Here is a 15,923-nt window from a genome sequence, read left to right on the forward strand (position 1 = left end):
AAAATGAGGAATTATCCACTATTTCATTTTAGTTATGATTAGAGCTATAAAATTACTGAAAAAAAAAAGGCAGCCATTTTAAATTTGAACTTGTTTAGGGATTCACATTTTATTTATTTATTTTTAAAGCATTTTTATTTTAAGATTTATTTATTTGTTTGTTTGAAAGGCAAAGTGACAGAGAATGAGAGAGAGAGCAAAAGAGATCTCTTCCATTCATTAGTTCACAAATGGCTGGGGCAGTTAGGTTTGGGCTAGGCTGAAGCCAGGAGGCTGGAAAGCCATGCTGGTCTCACAGGAGTAACAGCCCATATACTTGAGCCATCTTCCAGTGCCTTCCAGGTGCATTATCAGGAAGCTCGATGTATTTATTTGAGAGGCTGAGTTACAGAAAGGGAGAGACAGAGCGAGAGATTTTCCAACTGCCAGGGCTGGGAGAGAGAGAGAGAGAAAGAGAGAAAGAGGTCTTCCAACTAAGCTTCATCTGGGTCTCCCACATGGATGCAGGGACCCAAGCACTTGGGCCATCCTCTGCTTCTTTCCTTGGGGCAGTAGCAGGGAGCTGGGTCAGAAGTGAAGTAGCCGGGACTTAAACCAGTGCCCATATGGGATGCTGATGTCACAGGCGGTAGCTTAACCCGTTACGCTGTAACACTGGCTCTAGTTTTTAATTTTCAACTGTAAAAGCTATGAAGTATTGAACACAGAATTTGGAATCTTTTTTTATCCCACTTATAAAATGGAGATGGTTATTTAAGAATGGATAGTCAGGAATATTTTAACAATTCAATTTAAATATGTCATATATATTTTATAAAGTATCCATTTAGAAGATGACCTGAAATGTGACTCCAGTGCCCTATAAATTGTTCTTGAGGTAAAAAAGATGGAAAGTGTTCCATTTTATATTAAAAGTTAACTACAGGCTGGCGCCGTGGCTCAACAGGCTAATCTTCCACCTGCGGCGCCGGCACACCGGGTTCGAGTCCCTGTCGGGGCGCCGGATTCTGTCCCGGTTGCCCCTCTTCCAGGCCAGTTCTCTACTGTGGCCAGGGAGTGCAGTGGAGGATGGCCCAAGTGCTTGGGCCCTGCACCCCATGGGAGACCAGGATAAGCACCTGACTCCTGCCATCGGATCAGCGCGGTGCGCCAGCTACAGCGCGACAGCTGCGGTGGCCATTGGAGGGTGAACCAACGGCAAAGGAAGACCTTTCTCTCTGTCTCTCTCTCTCACTGTCCACTCTGCCTGTCAAAAAAAAAAAAAAAAAGTTAACTACGAGGGGCCAGCGCGGTGGTGTGTGGGTATAGCCACTGCCTGCAATGCTGTCATCTCTTATGTGCGCTTGTTCAAGTCCCAGCTGCTCCACTTCCAGCCCAGCTCTGCTATGGCCTGTGAAGGCAGCAGAAGATGGCCCAAGTCTTTGGGCCCCTGTTCCTGCATGGGAGACCTGGAAGAAACTCCTGGCTCCTGGCTTCGGATTGGCCCAACTCTGGCTGTTGTGTCCATTTGGAGAGTTAACCAGTGGATGGAAGACTTTCTTTCTCTTTGCCTTTGCCTCTCTGTAACTCTGCCTTTCAAATAAATAAATAAATCTTTTTAAAAAAATCATACAAAGTTACAATAACCACGATAGCATGGCACTTAACATAAAACTAGACCAATGGAAAAGAATGGATAATGTAGGAAAAATACACATATTTGGGGCTGGTACTATGGCACACTTGGTTAATCCTACGCCTGTGGCGCTGGCATCCCATATGGGTGCCGGATTCTAGTCCCAGTTGTTCCTCCTCCGGTCCAGCTCTCTGCTGTGGCCTGGGAAAGCAGTGGGGGATGGCCCAGGTGCTTGGGCCCCTGCACCTTCGTGGGAGACCAGGAGGAAGCACCTGGCTCCTGGCTTCGGATCGGCGTAGCTCCGATCCATGGCAGTCATTTGGGGGATGAACCAGTGGAGGGAAGACCTTTCTCTCTGTCTCTCTCTTTCTCACTGTCTAACTCTGCCTGTCAAATAAATTTAAAAAAAAAAATTGCCTTTCCCTAGGACTACTTTAAAAAAATAAATAAATACCTAATAAAAATTAAAAAAAAAAAAAACAAAAAATACACATATTTACGGTCAACTGATTTTCCACAAATGCAGCAAGAACATACACTGGAGAAAGTAAAACCTCTTCAGTGAGTGTTGCTGGTAAGACTGCCTATCCCTATGCCAAAGAAAGAAACTAGACTTCTTTCACCACATACAGAAATCAACTCAAAACAGATTTAAGACCTCAAATTACAAAACTACTTGAAGACAAGGGAAGACACTTTAGTCTGGGCAAGTGTTTTGGAAATGACCCAAAAGTACAGGGAAGAAAAGCAAAAAGTGACAAATGGAATTACATCAAACTAAAGAGGTTCTGCACAGCAAAGGAAACAATCAGTAGAATGAAGAGACAGCTTACAGAATGGGAGAAAAGATTTGGCAAACTGTCCATTCAGCAAGGGACTAAACTCTAAAATATATAACAAACTCAAACTATTAAACAGCAACAAACAACAAATTCCATTTACTGCAGCATTTTTCACAATACTAAACATACTATTGGATGAATTGTTGAAAAGAAATACGGTAGGGCCAGTGCTGTGGCATAGCAGGTCAAACTGCTATGTCGACCTGCAGTGCCAGCATCCCATATGGGCCCTGGTTCGAGTCCCAGCTGCTACACTTCCAATCCAGCTCTCTGCTATGGCCTGGGAAAGCAGTAGAAGGTAGCCCAAGTACTTGGGCCCCTGCACCCACATGGGAGACCTAGAAGAAGCCCCAGGCTCCTGGCTTCAGATTGGCCCAGCTCCAGCCATTTGGGGAGTGAACCAATGGATGGAAGATGCATATCTGTCTCTCTGTCTGTCTCTGTTTCTGTCTCTCTGCTTCTGCCTTTCTATAACTCTGCCTTTCAAATAAATAAATAAATAAATCTTTTTTAACAAGTTTAGGTGAATAAGTGAATAATCAACAAGTAAGCAAGTAAATAAGAAAGTAAGAACGTAAAATAAATTTTTAATAAAGCAATCCTTAAAAAAAAACGGAATATGGTAGACAATATACGCATGTATCCACAATGGATTATTACCCAGCCATAAAAGAGAATGAAATTCTGTCACTCATAGTAACATGGGTGGCACTGGAGGATGTTTTGTTAAGTGAAACGAGTCAGGCACAGAAAGACAAATATTCCAAGTTTTCACTTATATGTGAAAGCCAAAAATTTTATTTCAAAGAACAAGAGAATAGAACAGTGACTACCAGAGCCCAGAAGGGATGCCGGCAGAAAGAGGATGGTAAGTGGGTACAGGGGTGGATGTGAATGTTCCCATTGCAAACAAAAGACAAATGTCAGGGATGGCAGATGTGTCAGATACCCTGATGTAATTATGTGTGTGTACTGAAATGGCACTGTAGCTGATAAATATTCACAATTACTGTGTGTCAACGAGAATATGTTAATAAAAAAGGAAATGCATAGGCTTGTTATGAAGGAAATTTGTAAACTTCAGTCTTTAAAATGAGGATGTAGTAGGTGCATGGATTAGAAGGCTAAAAGATCTTTAAATTCACTTTTCTCTTTTCAATGGGAGTGAGTCCATTGTTTCACCTGTAGAATGTCTACTATTGCTTTTTGTTATTTATTATGTAACAAAGTACTCTATTCCTGAATTCCTAAAAATGAAAACAGTAAGTGATGTGAATTTTCAAATCATATAATTAAATGGACATACAGTTTTTCACTGCTTATCTTCTGATGTGACGAGTAATTAACTTTCTAAACTCTGGATCTTGACATATCATTCTTTTACATGCTACTGGATATTTAGTAAAATTTTATATAGTATTTTCTTTTTACTTGTAGTTTCAAAAGATTGATTTGTAGCCTTTGTGTAGTTTTTTTGAAGATTTATTTTATTTTATTTGGAAGACAGAGTTAGAGAGAGGGAGGGAGAGACAGACAGGGAAAGACACACAAAGAGAGATCTTCCAGGTGCAGGGGCCTAGGGACTTGTGCCATCTTCTGCTGCTTCCCTAGGCCATAGCAGAGAGCTGGATTGGAAGTGGAGCAGCTGGGACTCAAACTGGCTCCCATACGGGGATGTCAGCATTGCAGGTGGCGGCTTCACCTGCTATACCGCAGCACCAACCCTTGTATTATGTTTTTTTTATTTTTTATTTTTTGACAGGCAGAGTGGACAGTGAGAGAGAGAGAGAAAGGTCTTCCTTTGCCGTTGGTTCACCCTCCAATGGGCGCCGCAGGCAGCGCGCTGCGGCCAGTGCACCGTGCTGATCCGAAGGCAGGAGTCACGTGCTTATCCCGGTCTCCCCATGGGGTGCAGGACCCAAGCACTTGGGCCATCCTCCACTGCACTCCCGGGCCACAGCAGAGAACTGGCCTGGAAGAGGGGCAACCGGGACAGAATCCAGCGCCCCGACCGGGACTAGAACCCGGGGTGCCAGCACCGCTAGGCAGAGGATTAGCCTAGTGAGCCATGGCGCCGGCCTGTATTATGTTTTGAGGTCAGGTATTACAATGCCTCCAGCTTCATTGTTTTTGCTCAGGATTGCTTTGGCTATTCAGTGTCTTTTGTGCTTCGGTGTGAATTCTGTGGTTGTTTTTCTGTTCTGTGAAAAATGTCATTTGTGTTTTGGTAGGAATCACATTGGATCTCAGGGTTGCTTTTGATATATGAACTTTTTAACGATGTTTTTCCAACCTGTGAACATGGGGTGTTTTCCCATTTTTTAAAAAGATTTATTTTATTTATTTGAAAGAGTCACAAGGAGAGAGAGAGAGAGAGGTGAGAGAGAGAGAGAGAGGTCTCCCGTCCATTGGTTCACTCCCCAAATGGCCGCAATAGCCAGACCTGAGCCTATCCAAAGCAAGGAGCTGGGCGCTTCATCCAGGTCTCCCACATGGGTGCAAGGGCCCAAGGACTTGGGCCATCCTCTGCTGCTTTCCCAGGTGTACTAGCAGGGAGCTGGATTGGAAATGGGGGCAGCCAGGAATGAAACCAGTGCCCATATGGGATGCTGGCGCTGCAGCCAGGACTTTAATGCGCTGTGCCACAGCAGTGGCCCTGTTTTCCCATTTTTTGTGTGTGTATCCTTTTCAGTTTCTTTCATCTGTGTTTTGTATTTTTTTTTTTTTAAAGATTTACTTTATTTGAAAGAGTTACAGAGAGGTAGAGACAGAGAAAGAGACAGGGATCTTCCATCGGCTGGTTCACTCTCCAAATGGCCACAATGGTCGGACCTGAGCTGATCAAAAGCCAGGAGCCAAGAGCTTCTTCTGGGTCTCCCATGGTGGTGCAGGGACCCAAGAACTTAGGCCATCTTCCACTGCCTTCCCAGGCCATAGCAGAGAGTTGGATCAGAAGTGAAGCAGACTGGACTCAAACTGGTGCCCATATGGGATACTGGCCCGCAGGCCAGAGATTTAACCCACTGCACCACAGTGCCGGTCCTCATATTTTGTAGTTCTTAGTGTAGAGATCATTCACTTCTGTAGTTAAATTTATTCCTAGGTGTTTTATTTTTGTAAGCTATTGTGAATAAGATTGCCTGTTTTCTTAGCAGTTTCTTTATTGGTGTGTGGCAAAGCAGCTGATATTTTAAAATTGCTTATTTTGAATCCTGCAACTTTACTCAATCTGTGATGAGTTCTAACAGGTTTTTTTGGGGGAGTCTTTGGATTTTTAATATATAAAATAATGTTGCCTACAAATGGCTGATTTTACCTCTTTCTTAATTGGATGTTGTTTTTAGTTGTTTCTCTTTCCTCATTCCTCTAAGACTTTCAGTACTGCAACCTAACCCTCTGTGTCACATGCCTGTCCCACGGTTCTTCTTTATTTGGAGCTGTTTTATCACTGATTGAATATTGTTACTTGTTATTAGCCTGTTAGGGTTTTCAATGTCCTTCTGGCTCAATTTTGGTAGGTAATATGTGTCCAGAAATTTATTCCTTCTTTTACGATTTCCAATTTGTTAGTATATAGTTGTTTATAATAGTTTTTAATGATTTTTTTCTGATGTATAAGTTGTAATATCTTATTTTTCACCTCTGATTTTGAGTTACTTTTTGTTCATCTTTTCAAAAAACCAGCTCTTTGTTTCATTGATGTTTTGCTTTTTTTTTTTTTTTCAAATTTCCATTTTGTTTGTTCTTTCTGGTCTTTGTTACTTCTTTCATTCTACTGACTGGGTTATTTTGTTTGCTTTTCTAGTTCATTGAGTTACATTATTATGTTGTTTATTTGAAACTTGTTTTTGTGACATACGCACCTATTGCTATAAAATTCCCTGTTAGAACTGCTTTTGCTATATCCTGTCAGTTTTGGTATGCTTTGTTTCTATTTTCATTTCTTTCAGTAGACTTATATTTTCCTTATGATGTCTTCATTGACTCAGTGGTAGTTCAGGAGTATGCTGTTTAGTTTCTATGTATTTGTATAATTTCTAAAATTCTCTTGTTTGATTGCTGCTTTGATTCTACTGTGGTTGGAGAAGATAACATGATATGATTTTGACTTTTTTGGATCTGTTGAGACTTGTTTTGTGTTCTATCCTGGAGAATTTTCCATGTGCTGTTGAGAAGAATGTGAAGTTTGCAGCTGTTGGATGACATATTCTGTAATACCTGTTACATTCATTTGGTATAGTTTAGTTTAACTGTTATTTCTGGGTTTTTTGGCTTGTTTGTTAGGAGGGTCTGTCCACTGATGAAAGTAGGTATTGAAGTCCCCTACTATTACTGTATTAAAATCTATCACTCCCTTTAGATTAAAAATTATTTGTTTTATAAAATTGGGTGTTCTAGTAGTGAATGTATTTATTTACAATTATTAATTCTTGTTGATTGATACCTTTATTAATATATGGTGATAATCTTTGCCTCTTTGTACAGTCTTTGACTTATTGTCTTTTATCTGCCAAAACTTGTTTTGATTTTTATTTGCATTTTATTTGTCTTTTTTCTTATTTTGATTTTTATTTGCATGATATATCTTTTTCCATATCTTTAATTTCAGTCTTTGTATTTTTTGAATAACTTTTCATAATAAATTGATTTATTTTTTATTTGAGAATAAGAGAGGGAAACCTCCCAGTTGCTGGTTCACTCCTCAAATACCCACGGCAGCCAGGGCTAGGGCAGGCTGAAGCCAGGTACCAGGTCTGGGTCTCTCATATGGGTAGCAGAAACCCAAGTGCATAACCAGGAGTGGGGAACCTTTTTCCTGCCAAAGGCCATTTGGATATTTATAACATCATGTGAAGGCCATACAAAATTATCAACTTAAAGGTTAGTCTGCCATAGATTTATTGAATTTTGAGTCCTGCCTGTGGTTGCCTTGATAGGGCCAGACCAGTAAGGCCTATGGGCCAGGCATTCCCACCCCTGATCTTAAGCCACTTCCTGCTGCCTTCCAGAGCATGCATTAGCAGAAGTAGGATTCAGGATTGGAGGCAGGGCTCAAATCCAGTTACTCTGAGATGGCTGTGGGCATCTCAAGCAGCGTCTTGGCTGTGCCGTTACTGTTGAGGTGGATTTCTTGTAGGCAACCCTCAGAATCATGTGCAGCGAGTTAGCGTTCATGATCGCTTCTCAGTCTCTGAGTGGGCTGACAGGCGCTGCCGTTTCCTGCTGCACTGTCCTTGTGGATGATGTGCCCAGCTGTTACTGCTCAGAAAGGCTTCATGTTTTAATTCTCTCTTGGAATTCAAACTAGCAACAGTGTTAAGAAATGGAAATATTTCATTTGGTCAGATTTTGAGAATTAGCCTGTTATGTTTTTCTTTTGCCTTACTGTTCTTGCAAAACTAAAATAATTAATTAATCACTATATCTATACCTTAGTTGTCATGGTTAATATAATTGATTTCTCCTATTTTTTTATATAAGCCGTCATGTCACAAAGGGTGTTTTTAATGGTTTTTCTGCATGTTCATTGTAAGCTGTCATGTTATTGTGTTTGAAATCACAAGAATTCTCATATATCTGATTTTGAGAACTACATCCTGATGAATGAGTTAAGTTGTTACCTTATTCAGGGGGATTCTTAATGTTGGCACTTAAAATACTAGAAAAGATTGTGTCAGTGCTAGCAGTTAGAGTTTATGCTAAACTCTTCTTTCTGACAGTTTACCTGGTCTTAGCTGCTTCCACCTCCCCACCCCCTGTTTTATTTATTTATTTGAGCAGTCAAGGGCTGCCGTATGCCGGTTCACTCTCCAAACGCCCTCAGTAGCTAGGAGCTGAGAACTCGGTCCAAATTCCTCACATGGGTGGCGGGAATGTGAACCATCACCAGTGCCTCCGCAGTCTGCTTTCCCAGAGAGCTGGAGTGAGGAGCCGGAGCCAGGAGTCAACCCAGGGCAGTGCAGTGTGGGGTGCAGGCGTCTTAACTGGAGTCCTAACTCTTAGGCTGAATAGTCGCCCCTTTAGCTGCTTCCTAGGTCTGAATCAATAATATCACAAAACCGTAACTGTTATCTCTATAGACTTTCCAACTGTATCAGCTGTAGGCTTAGTGAAAGTAGTCCCTGAATGAATAGTAACAGTTTATTATTACTTATAACTAAATAATTTTTATTTTATTCTACTTTTACCCTTGTCCTACTCTTTTAGGTACTTTGACTGCTGTGGAAAGTTTCCTGACTATTCATTCAGGACCTGAGGTTAGTTTTTCTGTTTGTCAAAGTGTTTTTTCAAGTCCATAGTGAAAACATTTTGGAAATAGTGTCTCTTTAAAAAGACTTTTAAGTTTTTTATGTGTTTTATAATTTTAGTGTTTGAAAGATATTATTTAATTTTAAATCAAATTACTTTAACCTAAAATTAATTTTTAAGGAAAGATTTACTTTAACCCAAAATACAGTTTTTTAAAAATGATGTATTTATTTGAAAGAGTGACAGAAACAGAGAGATCTTCCATCTGCTAGTGCACTCGCCAAATGCACGAAACAGCCAGGTCTAGGCTACTCCAAAGCTGGGAGCCAGGAACTCATCATGCATCCCATATGGTGGCAGGGGCCCAAGTACATGGTCTCATCTGCTACATTCCCAGGTGTGTTAGCAGGAAGCTGGATTGGAAGCAGAACAGCCAGGACTTGAACCCATGCTTCCAATATAGGATGCCAGTGTTGCAAGTGGCAGCTTCACCCTCTGTGCCACAACTCCAGCACCTTCAACTATAATTTATTTTTTTTAATAACTGCACAATTCACTATATTAAAGTAATTTACCTTGATCCCAATACAAAAGCATCTGTGGTTGTTGAATAATAAATATTGTGAGCCAGGAAAGTCATCATCAAAGTACAAAAAGTGTGTTATCCAACTTGGAGTTGGATACTGTTGTACTGTGAAAGAAATACATGAGGTAAATCTAGTCTTACTGTATTTATAGTCTATTTGGGAACATGAGATAGTTGCATTTCTGGGAAAGGACCATATTTAATTGTTTTTTAGTTTTTAATCTATTTATTTGAAAGAGAGACAAAAAGAGAGAATTTCTGCTAGTTCACTCCCCAAATGCCCAAAATAACCAGAGTTGGGCCTGTCCAAAGCTGGGAGCCCAGATGTTCCATGTGGGTGTGGCAGGAACCCAGGTACTTCAGCACCTGCAGTGCCAGCATCCCATATAGGCGCCGGTTCAAGTCCTGGCTGCTCCACTTCTTATCCAGCTCTCTGCTTTGGCCTGGGAAAGCAGCAGGAGATGGCCCAAGTCCTTGGGCCTCTGCACCTGCATGGGAGACCCAGAAGAAGCTCCTGGCTCCTGGCTTCAGGAGTTCAGCTCCAGCCATTTCAGCCATCTGGGAAGTGAACCAGTGGATAGAAGACTTCTCTCTCTCTCTCTCTCTTTCTGCCTCTGCCTCTCTGTAACTCTGCCTTTCAAATAAATAAATAAATCTTAAAAAAAAAAAAAATAGAGATCAGGTGGAAAGAATACTGTAGGATTCTGATGGTGGAGCAGAACATACTTTTGGTGGGAAGGCCAGGCATCAAGAACTTTGTGGAGCAACTGGAATATGGACCAAATTTCAAGGGCTGGTGCTGTGGCAATGTGAGTGAAGAGGAAATGCAGATCGGGCATTCCTAACCTGAAAATATGAAACCTAAAACATTTGAACACCTTGTCAGCACTCAAAACATTTCCGATTTTGAAGCATTTTGGATTTTGTTTGTTCAGCCAATGAAACGTATACAAATATTCCAAAATCCAAAAATAGCCAAAATCCGGAATATTTATGATCCTAGGCATTTCACATAAGGCAATTAAACCTGTACTGTGACAAAGACAGAAGGATGGGAGGGTGTGGAATATGTTTGTAAGAGCAATGACTGTGTTTGTCTGGATTGTGGGTTCAGCTTAATTAGCCTAGAAAGTTGTGAAAAAGGGAGGTGTTTAGCCTAACAGTTAAGGCACCCACCTTGTAGTGCTTAGATTTGACTCCTAGCTCCAGCGCTTGATTTCAGCTTCCTGCCAGTGCAGACCCAAGGAGGCAGCAGTGATGGCTCAAGTGACTGGGTTCCTGTCACCCATGTGGGAGAGAGACCTGGGTTGAGCTCCCATCTCCTAGCTCCAACACCTACCCAGCCCTAGCTGTTGCAGATATTTGGAGAGTGAACCAGCAGATGGGAGCTGTCTATGTCAGTCTTCTGTCTGTCTGTCTCTTCTCCTTGTCCTCCCCCCCCCATTCCTTGTGCCTCTTAAAAAAAAAACAAAACAATAAAACTTGTTTTTATACTGACTGTGTACCAGAATACCAGAAAAAAACCAAAATGATGCTTATCCCATGTAATTTGAGATGCCTCATGGAGGTCTTAAATGAGGTGTGCCTTGAAAAAGCAGTTACTTTTGGAAGGTCAGAGGCAGCAGCAACCTCAGCAGAGATTCAGAAACAAGTGTAAGAAAGGCATGCTTGGAACTCATGCTTGGAAGCCCAGGTCAACACCATTTAAACCTAAAAGGAATTACTTGATTTGTGTGACCAAATGTCTGCAAATATAAAGCATGGCTGGATCTAGACATTCCAATGAAAACTATCAGAACTCTGTTTTGTTTTTCTTTTTTTTCCCTTCTTGTGTTTTTTAATGTTTTTCTCTGTATAGAAGCTCCACAGGGTAGGGAAAGCACTAGGAGCTCCAAGTCTATACTGTCCTTAAGGCTTATGGTTCCTGGCAAGAGCTACCAGGGTTTGCATATCAGTGATAGGGAAGGTCAGCCAATCAGGATGACCCAGGATAATGGACTAATCAGAATGCCCAGGTCTGGGTCATGGGCCTTGCAGGAGGACCATTTGAACAACATGGTAAAGGTTCCAAATAGTAAAGACTTTATCAGCATAATAGAAGGTAAGGGGCTCAAGGGAATACGCGGAAGACTACCAGATAACTGACTGTCCACTCCCTGGAGAAAGTGAGAAAATTGGTAGAGCTGGAGAGGCCTCCTTTGAGAGAGCAGCAGGAGATGCTGTTGGAAAGAGGAAGTAGAACAAATGATGATCTCTTCCTTTTACTAGAAGTAGCAGAAGAACCACAGAGGGGATGATTCCTGTAGATCCAAGTCAGGAGTCTAGATCAGAGTGGTCAAGAGCACAGGTTTGGGAACTGGATTCCCTGGCTCCGAGTGATGTTTCTGTGGGCCTGTTTACATGTCCTCTGAGTGCCTCATTTCCTTCAGGTTGAAAAGGAGATCATAATTTGTATCTACTTCTTTTGGTGCTATTAGGATTAAATTAATCAATTAGTATGAATCAGAACAGTACTTGGCAGTTAGTAATTGCAAAATACAGAGCCTTAATTTCACATAGAGGGGAGTCAGTGAAAATTTGCTGTTGATTCTGGGGCATCCCTTCGCACTGTAGCACTCCTTATCATACTTTTTCCTTAAGCTTTTTTATTTTTACAGTGAAAAATTGAACATAGGCTATATGCTGGGCCCTAAGGCAAGACTCAGCGACTTTCAGAGGACTGAAATCCTAAATTCTAGAGCAGTGCTGTCCAGTAGATCTTCCCACAGTGATGGAAATGTTCCACAGATGCTATATGGTGGCTGCCATATTGGATAGTGTACTTGCAGAGCTACACTAGAGTTTTGAATCTCCCTAAATGACATCGTTTATTTAAACAAGTTAAATAACAAGAAGGAAGGACATAATACAGTCATGCACAATCACAGTTTAAAGGGAGGGGGTGGTTTGGCACAGCAGTTAAGACAGTTCTTAAGATACCAGCATCTCATATCAGAGTGCATCATTTCACCTCCTCACTCTGCTTCCAATCCAGTTTCCTGCTAATACACATCCTGGGAGGCACTAGGTGATGGCTCAAATGCTTGGGTCCCTGCTACCCAGACAGGAGACCCCAACTGAGTTCCAGGCTTTTGGCTCCTGACTTTGGCCTGGCCCAGCCTGAGCTGTTGTGGGCATTTGAATGGAAGATCTTTATCTCTCTGCTTGTCTAATGAATTAAATAAATACAGAAATAATTTCTTAAAAATTAGTCCAAGAAAATAAAAGGGCCACCTAGCAGTTGGGTAGAGAAAGGTCAGCACTGTGGGGTTATATCCTCTTCTGTGCTCTCCTTTCTGCCACTCATTTCCTAGTGAAGTCAGAGGTTATAGATGAGGAAGGTGTCAGTCATTGTGCTAGAACCAATGGAAGGCACTAAGAACTAAGAGTCTCAGGAAGGAGATGAAAAATAACTGTTTAAGAGCAAGCATATACTAAATATTGTATCCTAGCTACAGTATGAAAAAGAAATCGAGGAAAGAAATTAAATATTAGTGAACTTTCTTTTTTTTAAATTTTAACAAAACTTCAAGAAGACAGGTGTACAGCTTGGGATTAGAATAAGAGGTGTTGGGAAACTGGGTATAATGGGATGGATATATCTGTGGATGGTATATTATATACATAAATGTGCTCGTGAACATATCTTGAGATACTGAGGAATCAGCATAGAATAGAGGTAAGATTAATGTGGCTAATTTTGAGAGAATTGGTCATCTATGTGAGTAAAAATGAAACTAAATTACTTATTAGAAAGATCATGAATAATGGTGAAAGGGAAAAAGAAAGGTCTTAGGTTGGGGTAAATAATGTAGTGGAGCTAATGAGTTTTACTGCTGCTCAGCTGGTTATGAAAATTCTTCTTCATTATTAAATCTTGCTCAAATGTTACTTGGAGTTGTCTTTAGTAAAGGTGAAAGTCATGTTTCTGTAACTCTTGAACTATTTTATTAGGGGTTGTGCATTCACGATGCTACCTGGCAGTCAGCAGTTTATGGTTTTGGAGATCAGAATAATTTGAGAAAACTACGAAATGCATCAAATGTGAAACCTGTCCCACTTGTTGGTCCAAAATTGAAAAGAAGGTATATTAACTCAAAATCCATTCTTTAACATATCAGTTCTAAGTGGATTATTATTGGTTGCTGTGGATGAAGTATGCTTCTAAAGAAAGGTTGGAGACTATTTTGTAGTAGATTTGAGTACTTGAGATATCATGCTTTTGAGCCATAGGGGAGAAGTGAATTTGTGTGATGACTTTTCACTATTAATATCACAATTAAATGTCTGCTAAGTTTTATGCAGAAAAACCACTAAGTGTAATGATTCTAACAGGTTCATTAGTCAGTCTCATTAATTGCAGTTATAATGTGAGAACTTCAGTAGTTGCTACATTAGGATTGGCTGTTGAAATGAGTATTTTCTTAAATCACTGCTTCGGAAGTGGATGGTATAAAAGATAGCTAAAAACATAGTATGCTGAATTTGTTATGTGTCCATGGTGGGAAGACTACTACACTGTTCCATCTGTCACTTGTTGGGATCTAAGTGTAGAGTAAAAAGAAGAATCACTGAAATACATTTTAATTAAAAGTAGATCTGCCGTCGTCTTTGTTATGAATTGCTTCAAGAAAAGTTACTAATTTTTTATCAAAAGACTTGCCAGCTGAAGTTGTAGTCACTGTAGTTGGAGAAAATGCAGAATACTCACAGGTCTGTTTTGCAGGTGGCCAGTTTCTTACTGTAGGGAACTCAGCACATATTCCATTCCTTTCTTGGGATCTGATATGTCTGTTGTGAGGCGGACTCAACGTTACCTGCATGAAATTTTAGAAGAATCACCAGTAAGTAAATACGGCTTATGTATTAATAAAGCGTATTCTGTGTTTGTTACAGTTCCCCTTTCAATTAATGTAGTAGGATTTTTATGCTTATAAAGCAAAAAAAGAAAGAATTAATTAATGCATATTTCAGCTTCTGGAAATAGAATAGCTATGGTTGAGCATTTTGCATTTTAGGGGGCTGGTAATAGCTTTGCCTCATGATTCACATCTGGCCCACCGAATTGTTTTTAATGTGACACAGTGACAGTGAATTTAATACAGGAAATGCTAGTGTCATAAACACCGGCGATCCCTGTGTAGAATGTTTCAGCTGCTAATACACCCATTTCTGCTGCTCATGGAGGTGTCTGGGACACTGTGTCCTCTGCTTGTTTCCTCTGGAGTGCCGTCCTCCTCTTCCCCATGGGGGAAATCATTGCTCCCACTGCTGAGGCCTCAGCCAGAACTGGATCACAGGTGTCCAAGTGGAGACCTTTTCTCACAGGAGGTTGGAAATGGAGTCCACATTTTGTAATGTGCTGGTACTGAAGTCAGATATGCTAGGGATTGTGAGGGCTTTTGTGTTCCAGTGTGGGAAGCTATCATTTGCAACAATTGCTTTAAAAAAATAGTTCATCCCTGTCTGGTTTCTGAACAAGCTTTCATATCGTTTCTGAGCGCGGTTGTAAGCAGCCAGCACGCTTGTGTTACTTGGCCTGAAATGCAGAAAGTAACGTTTTGATATTCTCACCCAGGTCCAGTACGCTGCGTATGTAACTGTGGGTGGCATCTCCTCTGTTATTAAGCTGATGTTTGCAGGGCTCTTCTTTTTATTCTTTGTGAGGTTTGGCATTGGAAGGCAACTTCTCATAAAAGTAAGTGAGATTTTTTGAAATCAGATCTTTAGAAGTTTTTTCCATGAGTTTTCCAGAATGTCACTGAGGGTTTGTTTGTTTCCTCTAGTTCCCGTGGCTCTTCTCCTTCGGTTATTTTTCAAAACAAGGTCCAACACAGAAACAGGTAATCCTTTTCTTGAACTCCAAATTTCCTAAATAATGTTTTTCTTTATTTTCCTCAGTGCAGTGACAATAACATGTAAGACTTGATGGGACACAACGTTTCAGACACTCCTTGAAGTTCTGTGTGTAAATTAGATTACTTAATCTTTTCAAACACCTGTTGGACGTGGGTATTATTTCCATCATGGAGACGAGGAAACGGAGGCACAGAGAGGCTGAAAGTCCTGCCCAGGATCCTCCAAGTTGGGACGATGTCTTGGCCATCTGTCTTCAGAAATTATGTTCTCTTTTCTTCATAGAGATCTCAAAAGTTTTTACTCCTCCATTTTTTTCCTGTCATCGCTTCTTTTTGCTGTCTCGGCCCCTAGGTTTCCCTTGTTTGGTGTACCCTGGGTTCTGTGGTAGGTAAAGTGAATAACCGTGTACCCAATATCTTGAACACCAGGACTGCCCCATTTTCTGCTGTTTGCCTTGCAGTTCGCAGCCCTGAGCCAGGCCATGGGTCATTAGCCTTCCTTCCCTCTGCTCCTGGCCCCCTGCACAGTGGATGGTAGCACCGTGGATCCATGTTTCCCTCAGCAGTGCAACTGTAGTATCATTCACTGGGTCTTTGACTTTTCCTTAGTCTTGCCTCCATCTCCTCTGAATGATGTTCATCTGAATCTACCTGGTTCCAACCCTTTTCTCTGTCTGCCTATAATCCCAACTGCTACTTCACTGAAAGAACCGAGAGCATCTGTCGTGCACCCT

General features: G+C 41.1%; 1 protein-coding gene across 1 annotated transcript in view; it reads left to right on the forward strand.

The window, feature by feature from the left end:
• Positions 1 to 15,923, forward strand: part of SCCPDH (saccharopine dehydrogenase (putative)) — a 35,707-nt gene that overhangs the window by 13,764 nt on the left and 6,020 nt on the right. Inside the window, exons 5-9 of the mRNA XM_062210831.1 lie at positions 8,665 to 8,714; positions 13,286 to 13,416; positions 14,058 to 14,175; positions 14,910 to 15,029; positions 15,118 to 15,174. Coding sequence (XP_062066815.1) covers positions 8,665 to 8,714; positions 13,286 to 13,416; positions 14,058 to 14,175; positions 14,910 to 15,029; positions 15,118 to 15,174 — 476 coding nt within the window. The remainder of the gene's footprint in view (positions 1 to 8,664; positions 8,715 to 13,285; positions 13,417 to 14,057; positions 14,176 to 14,909; positions 15,030 to 15,117; positions 15,175 to 15,923) is intronic.

The sequence above is a fragment of the Lepus europaeus genome, chromosome 14, assembly GCF_033115175.1.
Source record: "Lepus europaeus isolate LE1 chromosome 14, mLepTim1.pri, whole genome shotgun sequence".
Taxonomy (NCBI): Eukaryota; Metazoa; Chordata; class Mammalia; order Lagomorpha; family Leporidae; genus Lepus; species Lepus europaeus.